This window comes from Sander lucioperca, chromosome 14, assembly GCF_008315115.2.
Source record: "Sander lucioperca isolate FBNREF2018 chromosome 14, SLUC_FBN_1.2, whole genome shotgun sequence".
Classification (NCBI taxonomy): Eukaryota; Metazoa; Chordata; class Actinopteri; order Perciformes; family Percidae; genus Sander; species Sander lucioperca.
This window is the reverse complement of record NC_050186.1, coordinates 21,082,867-21,100,369: the sequence shown is the minus strand read 5'-3', so window position 1 is coordinate 21,100,369 and position 17,503 is coordinate 21,082,867. Positions and strand designations below refer to the sequence as shown.

Below are 17,503 nucleotides of genomic sequence, written 5' to 3'. Positions count from 1 at the left end.
GAGTCTGTGATTGTCTGAGTTTGTGAGTAAGCTAGGAGCTGCATATGTACATATTTAAAAAAGGTGAAATAATAACATAAAACAGTGCAAAGAGAAATTTCCATTACGTTATTAACTTGCGTACCTTTCTGTGCTCTTCCAGCCTGCCCTTCAGTCCTTGTGCATCGGTTTCTCCTTCCCCTAAGGAACAGAGCTCCTGTTCATTTTGTTCCAGCCAGGTACCTAGACTTCCATGTTCTTGGAGGAACTTTGTCAGCTCATCCTTCAGAGCCTCAGACTTCCTCAGACGGTCCTAGAAGAAATAGTTACAACAGTAACAGTCAGTTAACTAATTTATAAGAAAATAACAAGAAAAACTTGAACACATTTATCCCCACCACTTAAATTTAAAAGGTGCATTGCCACATTTCGTTGACCATGTTGAATTTTATTCTCATAAAATTAAAATGAGAATCAGAGACCCCCATTGAGCTCATAAGACAGGTCAGGAGGACTTGCTGTAGACATAGTGTCGCATTGCCAGACCTGGGAGAAAAAACGTGCTCTGGTTTATTGGCATTTCTTTAAACCAATCACAATCATCCTGGGCGGCGCGACACGCCGGACAGAGCCACGGTGCCGCTGCAAAATAGCCTCGGGAAGGAACTTTGGTGGAACATGTGTACTTTCAAAGGTTGTTTTAGTCGTGCAACGGAAAACTCAGATTGGACAGATAGTCTAGCTAGCTGTCTGGATTTACCCTGCAGAGATCTGAGGAGCAGTTAACCATAGTCCTCAGAAATCCACAGGAGTTTAAAGTTACAACACAAAGAAAGAGGAGGGTAACGGACAACTGGCTGAAAAGAGGGACATCCAGAGGCGGCACCGGAGCAATCCCGGAAGTGGAACGTTGTGGATATAGACTACTGTAGACTTAACATACACATCAGTATTTATTTTGAGTACCTGGCAGCTCTGCAGCTTGTCCTGGTGCTGGGCCTGCAGCTGATCCAGGGCAGCTCGGAGACGCTGCTTCTCTTCGGGAGGAACAGTGGAGTCCGGTTGGTCCAGAAGGGAGCGAGTTGACTGTGTGATCTGGAGTAGCTGTGCCTGCTGAGACTGGAGCTGCTGAAGCTCCGCCTGGGAGAGAGGTCCAAAGTTAAAAAGGCACTTGGTAACGTTGTAAGATGCTTAAGTCAAAATGTGCTACACATAAAGTAGAGCTTCTAACCTGCAGCATCTCTGTGCGTGACATTAAAGCGCCTTCTGGCTGTGAGAATGGTGCATCAGTCAAATCTTGGGCCACTCCAGATCCAGCTCCTCTCCCGCCTGGTTGGTTAAGGGAGGACAACTCATTCAGCAGAGAGTCTATCTGGCCTTGTGTCTCCTGGAGATCCTCCACAGCCTTTGCCTGAAGGAGATAAGAGGAAAAGAGGTTGAATACAAGAAAAAAAAAAATCACACAAGTAAACAATAAAAAACAAATTGTACGATATGTATACCTATAACCACTCATCTTCTTACCCTTTGTGTGTTCTGCTGTACAGTTGTGTTGATGGCTGTGTCCAGCTCTGACAGTGACGTGTTTGCTGAATCTTTCAGGGCACTGTACTGCTCCTTCATTCTTGTTAGCGCCCCCTGGAGGTTCTCTCTCTCCTCTGGGCTCAGACTTTCTCCTCGGTCTGCCAGGAGCTCCTCCGCCGAGCGGATAGCCTCGGCGATGCCCTCCCCTTTGGTCTTGAGGTCCTTCTGTGCTTCCTGCAGAGCGAGGGGAAATTTGACTTGGTCAAAGAAGTAAAGGTGTTCACCTATCAAACAACACATGCAAGTATCCCAAAATACAGATGGGCTTGAGACAGTGAGGATAAACAAGGCGTTAGGCAACTAAATACAGTGAGTTAAAATGTCAATATTAGATTATAAAATAAAATAATAGTCAGCTGAATGTACATATAAATATTAAAAAGACATCAAGTCATTCAGGTGTTTTTATTATTAATTTCATGTGGCCTAAATTCTAGATGTGGAGTTGACAGTTTCATACCTTCAGTCTTTTCTGCTTCTCTTGCAAGACGTTCACGTCACCTGACTCTGCTCCACCTATCTGACTGGCCAACAAGCTGGCAGCTCCAGCCAACCACATGGTAAGGCCTTCTATTTTCTGAGAGCATTCAGCTTTCTGCTGTTGAACCACCTGAGAGAAATGAATGAGGAGAGGAGGAAGAAAAAAGACCCACAGAGAAAGGCAATGTGAGGAATCTGATAATGACACGAGTAACAATTGAACTGGAAGAAGAAACAGGAACAGATCATTTTGCATTTTTGGTTTAACCACTTGTTTTTACACTTCTTCAAATAAAGGCAGACTCATTAACATTGTTGTGTTGAGCACACTTTGCCAAGCTTTGAGCAGTTTGTGTCCAGAGTTCACGCTCACACACTCTCTCTCTCACACTCACACACACACACACACACACACACACACACACACACACAGATCACATCAACATGTTGGTCAAGCAACAACAAACAATAAAGAGAGAAATCAAACAAATATGTTTATTTGCTGTTTTTCCTCTTTCTCCACTGTATTCAGGTGAGACAAGAGAAAAAACAGTTAAGCGCTGTAGCCAGCGAGGCTTTTCTGCTATCAAATCTCTCTAGCCTTTACCGCCGTGACACAAGCGATTTCCTTCAGTGGCAATCTGGAACAGCAAGGCAAACAGGTTAATACAACACATGTTATAGAGACATGCAGAGTAGCAAACACGCTTGCATTAAAAGCTTGTGTAGTAGTAGTGAGGGTGGTGATACTGTCCGTGTTAAGTGGCAAAGCTTTTGCAACAAGAGCAGCAGTGGGTTGCTATCAAGCTATGAAATGAGATGAGAATAGCTTTGAGGTGATGTATAATGGCATTACAAGCTAAATTGTGATAGAGGTGAGCTTGTTTACATCAGGCTTTGCCAGTTTCTAGTCCTTAAGGAGGTTGATATGACTTTATAGAATGTGAGTGCTTAACAAACAGTATTACGATATTTTGTAAGAAAGCATAGCAACAGTTTACAGCATGACAAATAAAGCTGTGAAATATAAAATATGGAAGCTAAATGCATTTAAAATGTATTAGTGAGAAATAGCGCAGAATTCCAAACCAATCCGACTCAATCATCTTTTTCCAAACCTCTCTCTCCCTTGCACTCTGCCTTTCTCTGTCCTTCTCCTCTTCTTTCGCCCTCTCTCTGCGCTGCCATTCCTCCTCCCTCTCTTTCTGCGCAGAGAGGGCATCTGCCCAGGCCTGGGCTTTGCCTGACGCTAAGTGGAAGGTCCTCTGGAGCTGCTGGAGCTTCCCCAGAAGCTGCCTGCTCTGCTCAGGGGCCAGGTCCTGGGCCCGCTCCGAGATGAACACCTGAATGTCAAAGGCAGTGTTGTTGACCTCACTGGAGCGAGCCTTCAGAGAGGACTGGAGCTCCTTAAAGGAAAAAGAAAAAAGGGGTAAATTAGATATTCTTCCATAGCTGTAATGCTGGTTTCACACCACCGTGCAGATACCGCCCTGACAAGCAAAGCATTTTTAAAAGCGGTTCCTGCCGCCCTGGCGGTTATCGCCACAAGTACAGCACGGGGTACAGAGCAGAGTTCACGTGGGCGGTAACCGCTTCATACACTACCGCTGTGATCAAACCTGCTTCCCCTCTGCCACCTTCCCCTCGTTAAAATGACTGGAGGCGGCGAGTTACAGGGCGGTGGTGTGAAAGCCACTTATCCTTGTTTAAGTTAGCACTAAGTAATAGTCTTGCAAGTGTTCAAAACTGACTATGCGTTTTAAGTGTTACAAAATGTCTATGTTGAATCATAATACACTTTTATGCATTCCTTCCCTCCATCAAAACATTTTTTTCTTTAGTTTGGACAACTTGCCTTGCAGAGATTCAGCTGCTGTGTGAGCTGATCACAATTGTCATCTTTCTCTGTGGTCTCCATTTTCTCCATCCCCGCCATACCTCCATCCATCAGAGCCTCTGTCTCCATTAACCAAGAGAGCAGACTCTCCACTTGTCCTCCCAGTGACTTCTGCTCAGCTGTTACGGCCTCCTGAGAAAAATGACAGAGTGATTCAATTCAAACATCTACACTGAGAAAAATGTCGAATAATGGTTCCAAGCCACTTCTACAACAAATGAGCACCTTTCTTGTTTTTTCTAAACTGCTTCTCTTACCTTATACGAGTCTCTATGTTCTCGTAGACTTTGCAGAATGTCCTCAGAAAGTGCTCTGGCAGCATCATACCCTCGAGCCAAGCTCCGCTTGTCCTTCTCCAGGGCCAATAGGAGCTGCGGAGGAACATCTTTGGGTTGGGGCTTCAACAGCTCTTCAGCAGCCTTTACTTCCTTGTTGATCGCAGGCTCCAAGTCACGCAATTCAAGGTCCAGGGTCTGAGAGAGGGATAAGGTAAAGAAAACAAAAGGTGTTTGTTAAGAGACTAATCCTTAAATCCGCTTTTGTGTCTCACACTGGAAACCAAATCCATCACTGACACTGCAAAAATAAAAATAAGCGTCATGGTTACATGGCTACATTGGTGTGGGATGGCTTCACATTAATATAACAGTGTATCAGTTAAATATGTATATTCTTTCACCTCTGTCTGTCTGATGATGTCATCCAAGGCGATGAGGCTGCGGCCAACAGACTGCTGTTGCTGCTGTTTGAGTCGGACCTCAACGTGTCTTACCATGGAGACCAGGGCTACAATTTGCTGGTCATGCTCTAAGCACTCCTGACGCATCAGTGACGACTGTGGGAATAGGCAAAAAAAAAAACTATAAAACATAATAACGTGTATAAATGCATGCAGCAGATAGTTACAGATAGATCTATATCCTTCACAAATGATGTACTACTTCTGACCTTGCCAGTCGTGGATGTCGTCCCCTCTTTGTTTGACACAAGTTCTCGACTCTCCCTGACATCATCCTCTCCCTCACCCCAACTCTCAGAGGCTGTATCAGACTCGGGGACTCCAGGTGATTCAGACTCAGTTGCTGTATCTTCTGAGAGCGAAGGTGCTGATTCTGGAGACTCAATATGTTGCTGTTGGTCTTTTAAAGAGTTTGATTCGGGAACATTGGCACTCTTAGCTTCAAGTGGTTGGTGCCTTTTCTTCTTTTTACCTTTCCCTGCTGTTTTATCTGGTTGTGTGCCAGGAGCCATAGATCCAGCTGTGGGTTGGATGTCTGGTTTGCATGTGACAGCCTTGTGAGCAATGTCTGTGGATTCGCCAGCATTTGTGGTTTCTGAATGGGATTCTTCTTTCCCAATAGATGTGAGCCCTGCTAATTGTAAGGGTTCCTCAATGTGAGAATTGGGTTCTTCTGATTTACATAAATATGGTGGACTTTGTTGACTAGTCTCAGCTCCTTTAACATTAATTACAGAGGTCTCCATTGCATCTGCCTTCTCACCAACTGAAGGTCTGATGAGACCACTGGCTGACTGACCATCAGTCAAAGCTGATTTTGCCATTGGAGATTCTGTGGTCATTTGTGTTTTTGTCACCTCAGAATCTACTTTTTCATCAGTCGGTAATTTCTCAGAATCAGACTCGGTTTTGTCGGTCACTTTTGAAGTCTTGGTCTTCTTGTTCTTCTTTCTTCGTTTACTCTGCTGAGTTTCATTAGGCTGGACTGATGGAGCTGTTTCAATGTCTTCCTTTCCAAAACTCCTGTTCTCCTCTGTCTCCAATAGTTTGGTCTCCATGTCTTCCTTGACAGAAAGTTTCTCCACAGTCTTGTCTTCTTTGACCCTCGTCAATTTCATTTCGTCTTCTTTGACGCTCACCTCTTCCTCACTCTCTTTTGGTGAACCACTAGGTCTCTTGACACCATCATCTTTGCCATCATGACTCTTCCCTCCATCAGCCTTCGCAGGCAGAGTTTGTGCCTTTACAGTGGAGCCTTGACTCTCCTTCTTCCCCACCTCCTTGCGCAGTGCCTGCAGCTCCTCAGCAGCCTGCTTGTCACTCACCCCTTTTTCAAACACCTTTTTAAGAATGCTCTCTTTGGCTTTCAATATCAAGGCTGCTTTCTCGTTGTTTGGTAAAGTTGATTTCTGAGGGAATTCTTGCTCCTTCCTTTTCTTTGCCTCCTGACTGCTCTCTGGCTGTTCTGGTTGCTGAGAGACAGAAGCCTTCACTTCAACGTTCTCTTTCTGCTCCTCTCTTTTCATCTTCTCTCTCTTATCAACCTTTTCTGTATCCTTCGATAACGCAATTCTTAGTGCATCTTTCTCTGGCTCAATAGTATGTTCTGTGAATTTGAGAGTGGCAGGAACTGCTTCTTGTCCCTGTTTTACCAAATCATTTTCAGCCTCAATATTCTTGTCAATCTTTGCGTCACTTTCTTCTCTGGGATGTCCTGTGGAAGATGCCTGAGCATGAATCTGTGATTTCTCGTATTTGTTTTGTGATGCAAGCTCATCTGTGACAACGTTAATGGCCTCAAGCTGCCCTTCAATATGTGCATCAGCTTGATCAATTTGAGATGGATGTTTTATCTCTGGAGGGTGTGGTTCTCTCTCTGCTTCTTTACCCTTTCCGTTCTTTTTATTCTTCCTCTTCTTCTTGCTTTTGCTTTCTGTCTCTTTGGATGGAGAGGTCAATAACTGGTCTGACTGCACAGAGCCAGTGCTAGATTTGATCTCAATCTTTAAAGGTTTCTCTTTCTCCACTCTATTACCCTTCTCATCTACAGCATCATCTCTCTGTGCTGTCACATCACTCTTTCTATATTTCTCTTCACTCAATTTTGACAATTCCGTGCTGTCTTTGCTTTCTCTGTCCTCTCTAATCTCTGCTGCCACAAAACCTGTCCGGTTTCCATCTTCAGAATCAGCCTGAACCACTAATTTGCTGTCATCGCCGGATCTACACTCCTTTTTCCCAACCTTCACAGGTTCCCCATCTGATTTTAAATTAGCAGTTCCTTCTCTGACCACTTCCTGTGAATCTTTGTCAATATCATAGACATTTATCTGACTGGATTCTCCAACAGCATCTTTGTAAACTTCCCCCTTTTGTTTATCATCAGTCTCACTCGCACCTATTTGCTTTCTCTCATCAAACTTATGCTTAGGAAGAGGCTCTGACTGACTGACGTCTGCCTGTGGTACTATCTCTTTTATGGTTTCCTGAATTCTTTTCTCAACATTAGTAGCAAACTTACACAAAAGGTCTATGGATTGGTCTGGCTCAATCAAAGCCTTTTCTGACACTGGCGCTTCTACTTTGTCCTCTTCTGTAGTAGTATCATAAAACAGTGACTGATCTGATACTACAGATGTTAATGTCGTTCCATCGTCCTGTGTGATTCCTAAGCCTTTCTTTGAAAGTGCAGATCTTGAAGGCACCTCAGTGTTTACGTCTGACCAGTTTGCTGGACTGTCTGGGCTTGACACTGACAATATAACAGCAGGGCTGTATGTACCATTTGATGAGGCAACAGGTGTAGAGCTACCTTCCTCACCCTCCATCTCCACAGAAGACAATCTCTCCTGGATCTCTGAAGCTACGTCACTGGAGATCAGTCCTTTTGCGATGCCATCATCAAGACTTGAGACATGTTGTCCAGTGGCAGGATCAACTAAGCCTCCTTTCAAAAACTGGTTGGTGGCTATAACCATGACCATATTGTCTTCAACTAACCCTCTTTCACAGGCTTCAGACAGGGGGAGCCTTTCTCCAGTACTAATATCAATGATCCCTCCACTGTCTGCCTGGCTTTGAAGCAGCCTCAATGCTGGAACTGGGTCCACTTGCTTTGACGCAACTGCCTCAGGAAGGGTCAAGTTGTCATTTGTTTGGTTAGCCGGAACACCTCTGAATGGTTTCACCTCCAAGAAGCGTTTGCCTGTTTCTATATCTATCTTACCCTGATTTACAAGCTCAGAATAAGGCACAATGCGTGCAGTTTTGGGGTCAATTGCTCCTTGTGTTACAGTAGAGGAAGCCATGGCTTCACTGGCAATATTCTCATCCAGAAGACCCTTAGAAACTGCCTCTGTCAATGTCAATTTACATCCAGAGTCAGGGTCTAAAATGGCCCCTGTTGATGCCTGGAAAACAACCGCTTCTGGGTGAGATGAAGAGCTAACTTTTCCTTGGTAGACCCATTCTAATTCTTCCAGCCCAGGAGCAATGGACCGGTCCACTAGTCCTCTATCTACAGCATCAGGAACTGACAGCCTCATCCCTGAAGCATGATGTATTATACCACCCTCAGCCACCTGCCTTGCCAACACCTGATAAGCCTCCTCGGATCTAATTAACCCTTTCTGAATTGCTTGCTCCAGAGGAACGGGAGACTTGGACTCTGGGTCAATTACACCTTCCATCTGTAGCTGTAAACTCGCTTTAGTGAGGGCTGTTTTTGAATCTGTATCCTTTCCTTTGTATGCTTTCTCTAGTATCACCAGTTCTTCCCTTTGATCCTCCTCTATCAGTCCCAGGTTTGCCGCTAGAGTGACAGAGATTTTCTTATCCCTGCGCAGGTCAACAATCCCCCCAGATACCACCTGAGCTTCTAGAAGTCTAGCAGCGGTGTTAGGGTCGATCAACCCTGACTGAGCTGCCTCCCTTACCCCGCAGATCTGCTTTTTCTCTACATCCACTACCCCTGCAAGGGTTTTATCTGACTTCAGGACACTCCACATTAGATCTTCATCTAGTAAACCCTCCTGCATAACATCCTCCACGCTAAGTGACTCACCGCTGCTGGCATCTAGGAAACCCCCAAACAAACCTGCCTGAGCCATTATTTTAACTGCCGTGTGGCCAGCGAGGACACCCTGGGCTACTGCCTCATCTGGGAGCAGCTTTTCCCCTTCCTCTGTCATCAGACCTCCGTGTTTGAGCTCATTGACTAACCTCGCCAATTCAGCATCTTCCCCTTCCTTCTCCACTGCTGATTCAAGGATATTCATCTGAGGTTTAGTATGCTCTGAGTCAATCTCTGTTATAGACATCTTTTGTTTGGTCCTTTCTGATTTAGTCTGGGAATGCTTTATATCTTCCCTATCATCAGATGGCGTTGATTCAACTTCATTAGATTTTGCATCCAGTTGGATGGGTTCTTTTAACATTGAGAGTTGTGTCGTAGAAGTTCTTCTATCTACTGTTTCGGTTTTAATTTGAGTCTCCTGGCCACCACAATCCCTGGATTTGGATTCAGTTGCTACCAGCTTATTTGGGCCTTCAAGATTTTTAGCTGAAGCCATTGAACTTTCATGATTGGATATTTCTTTCTTTTGAGCTTTTACTTTTGCATCTTTTTCCACACCAATTTCATTTTTCCCTGCAAAGGCTAAATCACTCTCTACAGTTACAGATGGTTTGTGCAACAAATTGGTGTCCTTCTCTCTATCATACCTATCTTCTAGACTACCTGTACCATTTATCTCAAATCCTTTGCATGGTGTAACTATATCGGAACTTTCTTCTTCAACCTCAGTTTGTTTGTCACTCATCTCTTTATCTGTCAAACTAAACTCTTTCACCATTTGCAACTCCCCCTGCTCATCTGTGGTCAAACTGCTTTGTGGCTTAACTTGGTCTCCATATACAGAGTCTCCAGCAACCAGTTCAGTAGCTTTGACCAACTCCGCCAACTCAGGATCTAGCAGCACCAGTCGTTTTCCAGAATGAGCATCCACATAGCTTTGAGTCATGAGGTGAAACAGCAGCTTGTGTTTTGCTTGCTGTTCAGGATCTATTCCATGTTTTGGTGTTGCATCCCAGACAAAGCCTGCTAGAGAAGATGAAGGTGGTGGAGAGGATGGAGGTGGAGAGGAGCTGGTGGAACCCCAGCTCAAGCGGTTTAGAGATGGGGTGCCTGACTGGTTCATGCTGGAAAGAACATCTGGGATGTGGATGTCTTTGAGAAAACTGACCACACTGGGCTCAAGGGCCTTTTCAGCAGCCTGGTTTAGAGGCAGCACCTGGAGGGTTTCTGGGTTATATAGAGCCCCAATGGCATGTCGCTGCCTTAGAATGTTCCTTGATAGCTCTCCTGAGATCATTCCTTGTTGAAGAGCCTCAACAATGGGCAGGAGTTCTCCGGATTCAGGCCAGAGTATTCCCATGAAAGCCCAAAGAGACTCTAGGACCAACAGAGCCAAACGTGGCGAGAGAAGATCCCTGCGAATACTCTCTTCCAAATCCAGGCGTTCTCCACTGAAAGGGTCTAGAATTCCACCATTTTGCAGCTGTCGTGCTAACATGGCACAGGCTAGATCCTGGTCCATAAGCCCATGACGAACAGCCTCATCAACTGTGAAACGGTGGCCAGACCGTGGGTCAGCAATACCACCGGCAAAGAGCTGAGCTTCAAGAAGTCGTACAGTAACTTTCCGATCAATCAGACCTTCCTGGACTGCGCGGAATATGCCAACTTTTCTTCCAGACCGGAGGCAGACAGTTCCTCCAGGTTGCTGTTTGACAGGGAGGAGAAGGAGACCGGAGATATCGTCGAGGACACAGCGCTGTTGTAACTCATATAGGTTTAATTTTTCAGCTGTGTTTGGATCAATCAGCTCTTTATGTTGTTGCCTTGACTGTAGTTTGTTGAGGGTTCTGGGAGACAAAAGTCTCATGTCGTCTGCTTGCTCCAAACTCATAACTTTTCCCATTGAGTTTTTCAGGCCTCCAGTGTTCATTTGAAGTTCTAAAATACGTAGTCCCACCTCCTCTCTAATGAGCCCCAACTCAATGGCTGTAGCTACTGGCAACACATTTTGGTTTTGGTCATCTGTAGACTTAGTATTTTCCACCAAGAGCAAGGCACTCTCTAGCTCAGAAAGGGACTGTCTGGTATGAGTGTCAATTAGGCCTTGAGCTAGACCTTGTTCCAGTGAAAGATTGAGAGGGGAGTCAGGCTGGAGGAGCCCACCCATAATGAGCTGGGCCTCCAATAGTACATGGCAGGTGTCCTGGTCAATAAGACCACGTTGGGCTGCTTGGAACACAGGGAATGTTTCCACTGTTCCCAGGTCAATTACTCCGGCAATGGCAATTTGGTTCTACAAAAAAAAAAGAAAAAAAAATTACAGTTGACATTGGTTCTGGTAAAATGAAAGAGCAATGTATGGCACTTTAATACAGTGAATAAATCATGTGATGTTACTATGTTATCATATTATATTATACTATTATAGCATATTATGGGCAGAATAAGATGGTAGAATCAGAAAAAGAAGAAAAAACCCACAACCAATTGCCACAAAAACATATTAACGGATATAAGTAAGTATTGGCATGTTAGTTATTGGTACATATTAAGTTTGTGATTGGATTTTCCCCATATTCCCATATCTCTATATGAAATAGCACTTTAATACTTACCACTGCTATTCTAAAACAAGCACTAAGCATGCAACAAAGCAACTAGTAAGAAAAAGGCAGAAAAGCCCTAGATAAAAGTAAGCAAAGACATATAAAAGAACACAGAAGTATTCAGAAAAAGAGAATAAAATGTCAAGTTTGTAAGAGAGAAAGCGAGCGCTACTTACCGTACGGGCTTGTCCCGTGGCACACACACACTAATGGGCCAGCTTATGGCTCGGCAGAGCGAGGCGCGACAGGTGAGAAGCTGGTTGTTAGCATTCTGCATGCCACTCTTCATTCTGACTCCTGACACTGCACTGACACTACATCCTCCTGCTGACCTTTAAACTTTAAACTGGCATAGGCTCAGAAAATTAAACTATGAAACCTTTAAACAGAAACTGACAAGTGGTGGGCCGAATTATTTATATGACCATGTATCATGATGAATTGCAGATTATTGTCTTGCAAATGTACCATGTATCACAAGATTATCACTGGCAAATACCAATGATAATGTGTGACACCTCATGGTTTCCACTTAAACTAACTGAACAGTAAGCTGGTTTTGCAGATGAAGTGGTTTTATAAATGTCCTGCTTTGTTTTCGATCTCTCATTCTGATTCTTGGCTCAGAGCTTGGATGTCCACAATTGTCCTTTGGCTGCTGTTAGTGGTTTTCAAGCAAAACGCTTTAAAGTTTCACACATTAATAGTATGCATTAGAACAAACACAAACATTCTCATTCACACACACTCTTGTGATCTGGACACAACATGCTCAAATGGTGAAGTTTTTTTTTTTGCATAGCTGGCCTCTGGTGCACTTGCATTCTAAACCTCTAAAAGTGACTTTCAAAAACGTCTATGCTTTAGTGAGTATTATTTTAGTCATATAAAGTTCCCTGTAAAAACATACAACATTCACATAGGAATCACTTCTGATCAGCTGAAATTCTCACACACATTCAATCCTTTTTTGACCGATGTACCATATTGCATTATGCAAGGAGAGGAACAATTTTATGACCAAGTGAGAGCTGACTGTGAAATGTGTGATTCCCGTTGGTCGACTGTACATGTATACATGGGGTAAACTTGATGCAGAGTAAAAATAAATACTGAAATGTAATGTGTTTACTTTATGCAATGGCATTATTTTACCACTGCATAAAGAAAAGTAACATTATAATATATGGTAGCTACAAAGATGACAGTAAAATGTGCATCTATTTTGTAAATGATTGTTTCTAACAACGGATCTATGAAAAACTATGAAGGCTCTAAAGCGTCTAGCTAACTGCTAGCATGACTTGGGCAGCGCTGCCCTAGTGTGGCACCACTAAGGCCATGTATTAACCATGTTAGCAGTTCAGCGGATGTGTTTTCTGATAATAATGACAATGATGATGAAGATGACAAAAACTACGGTGGGGATAGTTAATGAAATGACTGCAGGCTTTTAGGCGAACAATGTGAGAGTGGAACACTCCATGCTAAGGCCCAGTTCAGACTGTGTCATCCAGTGAATTGTTCTTTGCCCTTCTGTGCCCACATTCCTACTGCAAGTGTTACTTTATAAAAAGAAATCTCCCTTTCACTACAAAGTGGGCTCCACAAGTGTTTTATGATAAAGACTACAGCATACTTTAGATTCTCAAATTACTATATTATTTGTAACTTCTCCTCAAATGGCAAAGGAGGTCAAACAGAAGTGCCAAAATTAGAAAATGTTATTTTTATATCATCTGAATACACGTCTGAAAAGGGTCTGTGATGTTTTTTTAAACCAAACCAAGTCAATGAGTGAGATTCGTCAATAGTGGTGATGTTTGTCAAAAATGCACACTCCGTGAACACACAACATGCTGTACAACACACACACACACACACACACACACACACTCACTCTGGCTGGCCCACACATGAACTTGCGCTTGGCTTGCAGGCATATTCAGACTCAAAGCAACATTTTTCACAATTACATTTTGACAAGCTTGCAAAACCAGAACATACATTTTTGTCACAAATCTGCAGTACCCCCTCTCCATCTCGGCTCGTCCCTCCAACCAATTTACCTTTCTTTCCTCCTCTTTGGCCAGTTGCTGCTCTAGCTGCTGCAGCTGCTGGGTGGAGCTGTCACACAGCTGGTTGTAGGTGGCCGTCAGCTCGCCCAGCTGAGCTTCTACATGAGCACGCTCCTCTGGGGACAACCTGGAGGGGACACAAGGGGGAAGGTTAGAGCAGGCGGAGTTCATGTGTTTAATGTGTGTCTGAGTGTGTGATGCCAATATGTTGGTTTCCCAAAGGGGCTTAACATGTCAATGGTTTTTAAATTGGAGATCTTTCCAGACCCAAACATGGTTTGTTACTATTGTTACTATTGTCCAGAATGTTACATCATTTGCACTCCTGTTACCCATGGAAAATGCTCTAGAAAAGCTAAAACACACCATTTGGTATAATAACAAGCTAAAACATAAATTTCAGTACATGCATATTACTGTAAACTTGTCCAGTGAAAGATTCTCTTTATACTCCCCACCTTCCCTCGAGGTTTCAGTCAATTCCCTCAACTTTGTGGAATAAATAGTGTAAATAGTGTGTGAGAGTCCATGTGTGTTGCTATGTGCAACACACTACTATGTGTAACAGCATGGGTAATGAGTGTGTTGTCTGTGCAACGTGTGTTTGTCCATTCATGTGATCTAAACTTACTTGCTGGCCTGTTTTGATAGCAGGAAGGCCTGAGTACTTCTTTTGGCTTCAGCCACTTCATCTTTCTTGGCTGCCAGCTGTTCACTGATGGCCTTTAGAAGAACATGCATGCATGATGTGCGTTAGTACAGTACAACCACCATCAACTGCCATTTCAATCTTTCAATTAAACATCAAATTCCATTTAATTTATTAGGAACCATTATCCTTTATATACATGTATTATATATTTATAGTTTGTGGGGTGACCTTGTGGAATGGTCTAATCAATGAAATCAAACAGAGCCATAATATTTTACCGTTCAAAAACAGATTCATGAAAACAATACTTGACCATTACAGAAAGGTGACCTGAATATATTAATGGGAATGTACGTAACACAGTGCATAGTTGTATGTTGCTGTAATAATATGATATTGTAAAGTATCGGATTGATTTGTATATGAATGTGTTTTATCTTTGTGTTTCATTTGATTTTTCTCTTTTAAAGTATGTTGATTGTTCGAGATAAATAAAAAAACTTAAATATATTTATTATTTACATTGGACCCACTGGACCACTTTGATGTAAAATGCTCAAAGGCAACTTCTCTGTAAATGTAATGTGTACGACCAAAACATATTAGATTTCAGTTGTACCTGTTGAGCAGCAAGAGAAGACTCGGCGTTGGGGCCCCCGGTCCGTCCCTGGAGGCCTTTAACCCAACCCAGCAGGTCGGAAACCTGGCCCACCCTGGCCTGCTTCTCCTCCTCCACCTCTTTCTGCAGTTTTACAAGATAATTATTAAACCATTCTCTTTGTTTCAATTGACATTAAATGAAAACTCTTTTTTTCTGCCACAAATATACACAAATTCAGTGATTTAATCTAACCACAAATTCAAACTTCAAGCAGGAGAGTGATATATTTAAAACAAAGTCCCACCTCTTCTTCTTCTAGTCTTCTCAGTGCATCACTGATGTACTTTACATGCTGGGTTGTCAGGGTGACCAAGGCTGTGTAGCGTGTGCGCAAGTCCATGAACTTTAGAGAAACATCCAGAAACAATCACAAGACATCAGCGATGAACTGCATGTAGATTCATTATCTTAATATTCAAAAATGTACTAGTGGTATTAATCAAAAGAGCATAGCAGACTCTCTCCTCACCTCTTGAGTGATGGCGTCAGAGGAAGAGTGCATCCTCCTCCTCTTGACAGGTGACTTGTGTGTAGATTCTACAAAGGCTCTGTAGGTCATCAGCTGCAGTTCGTAATCCTACAGGATACAGTCGTGGTGGGACGTAAATAAGTTCAAAAGTAGCCGTGCAATAATAATAATACAAAAGAGAGTATTTTGGCATTTTAAAATGGAATACTAGTTTGTAAACTGACACGTATCAAATGCATTTATTGACATCTATTTTTGAATGTTTGCAACACAGAACAATGAAATGACTAGCAGATTATTTGGACCATCATAGTGAAATAGCTCCACACAAACTTCACCTAAAAAATATCCCAAAACAATTTCACATATTTGACATACTGTATATGAAAAACAAACAAACAGAAACAGTCTCTTACCTTCACTGAGGTGCAGTACTGTTTGGAGTGAGTCTGGCACTCGTCTAGTTTGGCCTGATTCTGTTCAATCTCAACTACTAATGCCTAAAGTGGGGAATCAGCCAAAAATAATACGTATCATTATATTTTTGTCAGATACAATGTGTATGTTCCATTTGGTTTTACCCTTATTTCCCCACTATAGAACATTTGATGCAAACCTTTCCAAACATTTCTATCACAAATGGACTCCAACATTATTAGAATCGATCTCTAGCATTTGTATTATTGTCACTCCAGGTAACCATCCATTCAGTCTATTAATCTACAGACCAAAGTCCATGAAGTCAGTGTTACTAACCGTCTGCTGGGCCAGCTGTTCAGACAGCGCTCGGCTGTCTGTCTGTCCAGGTTGGGTGTTTTCTTGTCTCTCGGTCGTTTCTTCGATCCAGTTGATCAGAGCAGAATGACCGTCTCTGTACTTCTGCAGGGCCGAGCCCAGAGCTTCTAGATCGGTGTGTCTGCAATTAAACAGGGAAAGGCTGTCAGAACATTTAAAACAAAACAATATAGTTTATTGTACATATAAGCGTAAGTTTAGTATCAAGTATGCGCATATAACTGATTTTAAACAAGACAATGGAATGTTACATGTTCTGTCAGTATACATTTCCCAAAATAATTAGATATCAGTAAAGAGTAAAAACATCGGTACAGTACACTAATCCTCTGTTATTTTATAAATATATATTTTTTTGGACATTTTAGGCCTTTATTTTTGACAGGACAGCTTAGAAATGAAAGGGGACAGAGAGGGGGAATGACATGCAGCAAAGGGACGCAGGTCGGAGCCGAACCCATGGCCGCTGAGACTCTGTATATGGGCGCATGCTCTACCAGGTGAGCTACCCAGGCACCTAATCCTCTGGGATTGGGCGCCTGGGTGATTAGAGGAGATTAATCCTCCTCCATTTACTCCTCTCTTCTCCAAATATTTTCTCTTTTTTCTCATCTTAACCCTGTCCTGCTCACCGTGTCTCCATCTGTCTCTTCACCCCGCTCCACCTCTCTGCCAACTGATTGGCTCTCTCCTGGTAGCGCTCCATCTCGGGGCTGCGGTCCGGGTGGAGCCTGCTGAGCTGAGACCCCGCTTCTTTGGCCCGACCTAACTCCGACTGCAGAGTCTGGAAGATGCCCTCCTGCTCGACAAGCTCGGCCTGCCACTTCTGGAGAGAGATAAAACGGGAAAGGATGCAGAGCAAAGGTTAGAGGCAAATAGTTTCACAACATGAGCCTTAAGAGGAGTTTATGTGACAATGTGTCCCTTACCCCTAGTTGTTCTCTGAGGTTTTGAATGGCCGTTATGTCAGCAGGAACAATGTCCTCTTCACTTAGTCTGCTCTCGTTCTTCCTGACCTGGCTCTCCGCTTCATCCAGGCTACGCATCAGGATGTCTACCGTTTTTAACCTGAGGGTCAAAGGTAAAGAGACATTTTGTAAGTGAAACAGTCATGTGTATTTCTGAGTTAACCGATAAACGAAAGGAGAAAAATCTCACTCACTTCTCTAGGTATACAGACGAGAGGTTGTGCAGTTTGTCTGTCTTCTCTACAGCCTGGTTGAGTTCTGACCGGAGGACGGGAATGCTGGAGGATGTCGGCTTCTCCTCGAAGAAACTGACGCAGCGCCGGGACACGTCACCCAAACCGGAGCGCAGGGTGTCCAGCTCCGACTGCAGCTTCTGGATAAGAATGTGATTAAAAGTAAGGTGTAAGTTTAAAAAAAAAAAAAAAAACTCTTTCTAGCCCACATATAAAAAAAGAACATTTGTCAAGGAACATTAACCGATAAAACTCAATATTAACGTCATAAACAGGTGTTATCG

General features: G+C 43.2%; 1 protein-coding gene across 36 annotated transcripts in view; it reads right to left on the bottom strand.

Annotated features, from left to right (window-relative positions):
• Positions 1-17,503, bottom strand: part of macf1a (microtubule actin crosslinking factor 1a) — a 240,862-nt gene that overhangs the window by 77,443 nt on the left and 145,916 nt on the right. For 35 of the 36 annotated variants that reach the window (XM_031295606.2, XM_031295615.2, XM_035991438.1 and 32 more), the window contains 20 exons: positions 17,181-17,359; positions 16,948-17,086; positions 16,651-16,844; positions 15,980-16,139; positions 15,640-15,723; positions 15,224-15,331; positions 14,999-15,097; positions 14,713-14,835; positions 14,073-14,164; positions 13,433-13,568; positions 4,889-11,050; positions 4,620-4,775; positions 4,198-4,413; positions 3,899-4,072; positions 3,162-3,449; positions 2,024-2,173; positions 1,504-1,737; positions 1,211-1,390; positions 946-1,119; positions 125-292 (listed from right to left, as the gene is read on the bottom strand). In XM_031295606.2, the coding sequence (XP_031151466.1) occupies positions 125-292; positions 946-1,119; positions 1,211-1,390; positions 1,504-1,737; positions 2,024-2,173; positions 3,162-3,449; positions 3,899-4,072; positions 4,198-4,413; positions 4,620-4,775; positions 4,889-11,050; positions 13,433-13,568; positions 14,073-14,164; positions 14,713-14,835; positions 14,999-15,097; positions 15,224-15,331; positions 15,640-15,723; positions 15,980-16,139; positions 16,651-16,844; positions 16,948-17,086; positions 17,181-17,359 (9,216 nt within the window). The remainder of the gene's footprint in view (positions 1-124; positions 293-945; positions 1,120-1,210; positions 1,391-1,503; positions 1,738-2,023; positions 2,174-3,161; positions 3,450-3,898; positions 4,073-4,197; positions 4,414-4,619; positions 4,776-4,888; positions 11,051-13,432; positions 13,569-14,072; positions 14,165-14,712; positions 14,836-14,998; positions 15,098-15,223; positions 15,332-15,639; positions 15,724-15,979; positions 16,140-16,650; positions 16,845-16,947; positions 17,087-17,180; positions 17,360-17,503) is intronic. The other variant, XM_031295614.2, reaches the window with a different exon arrangement.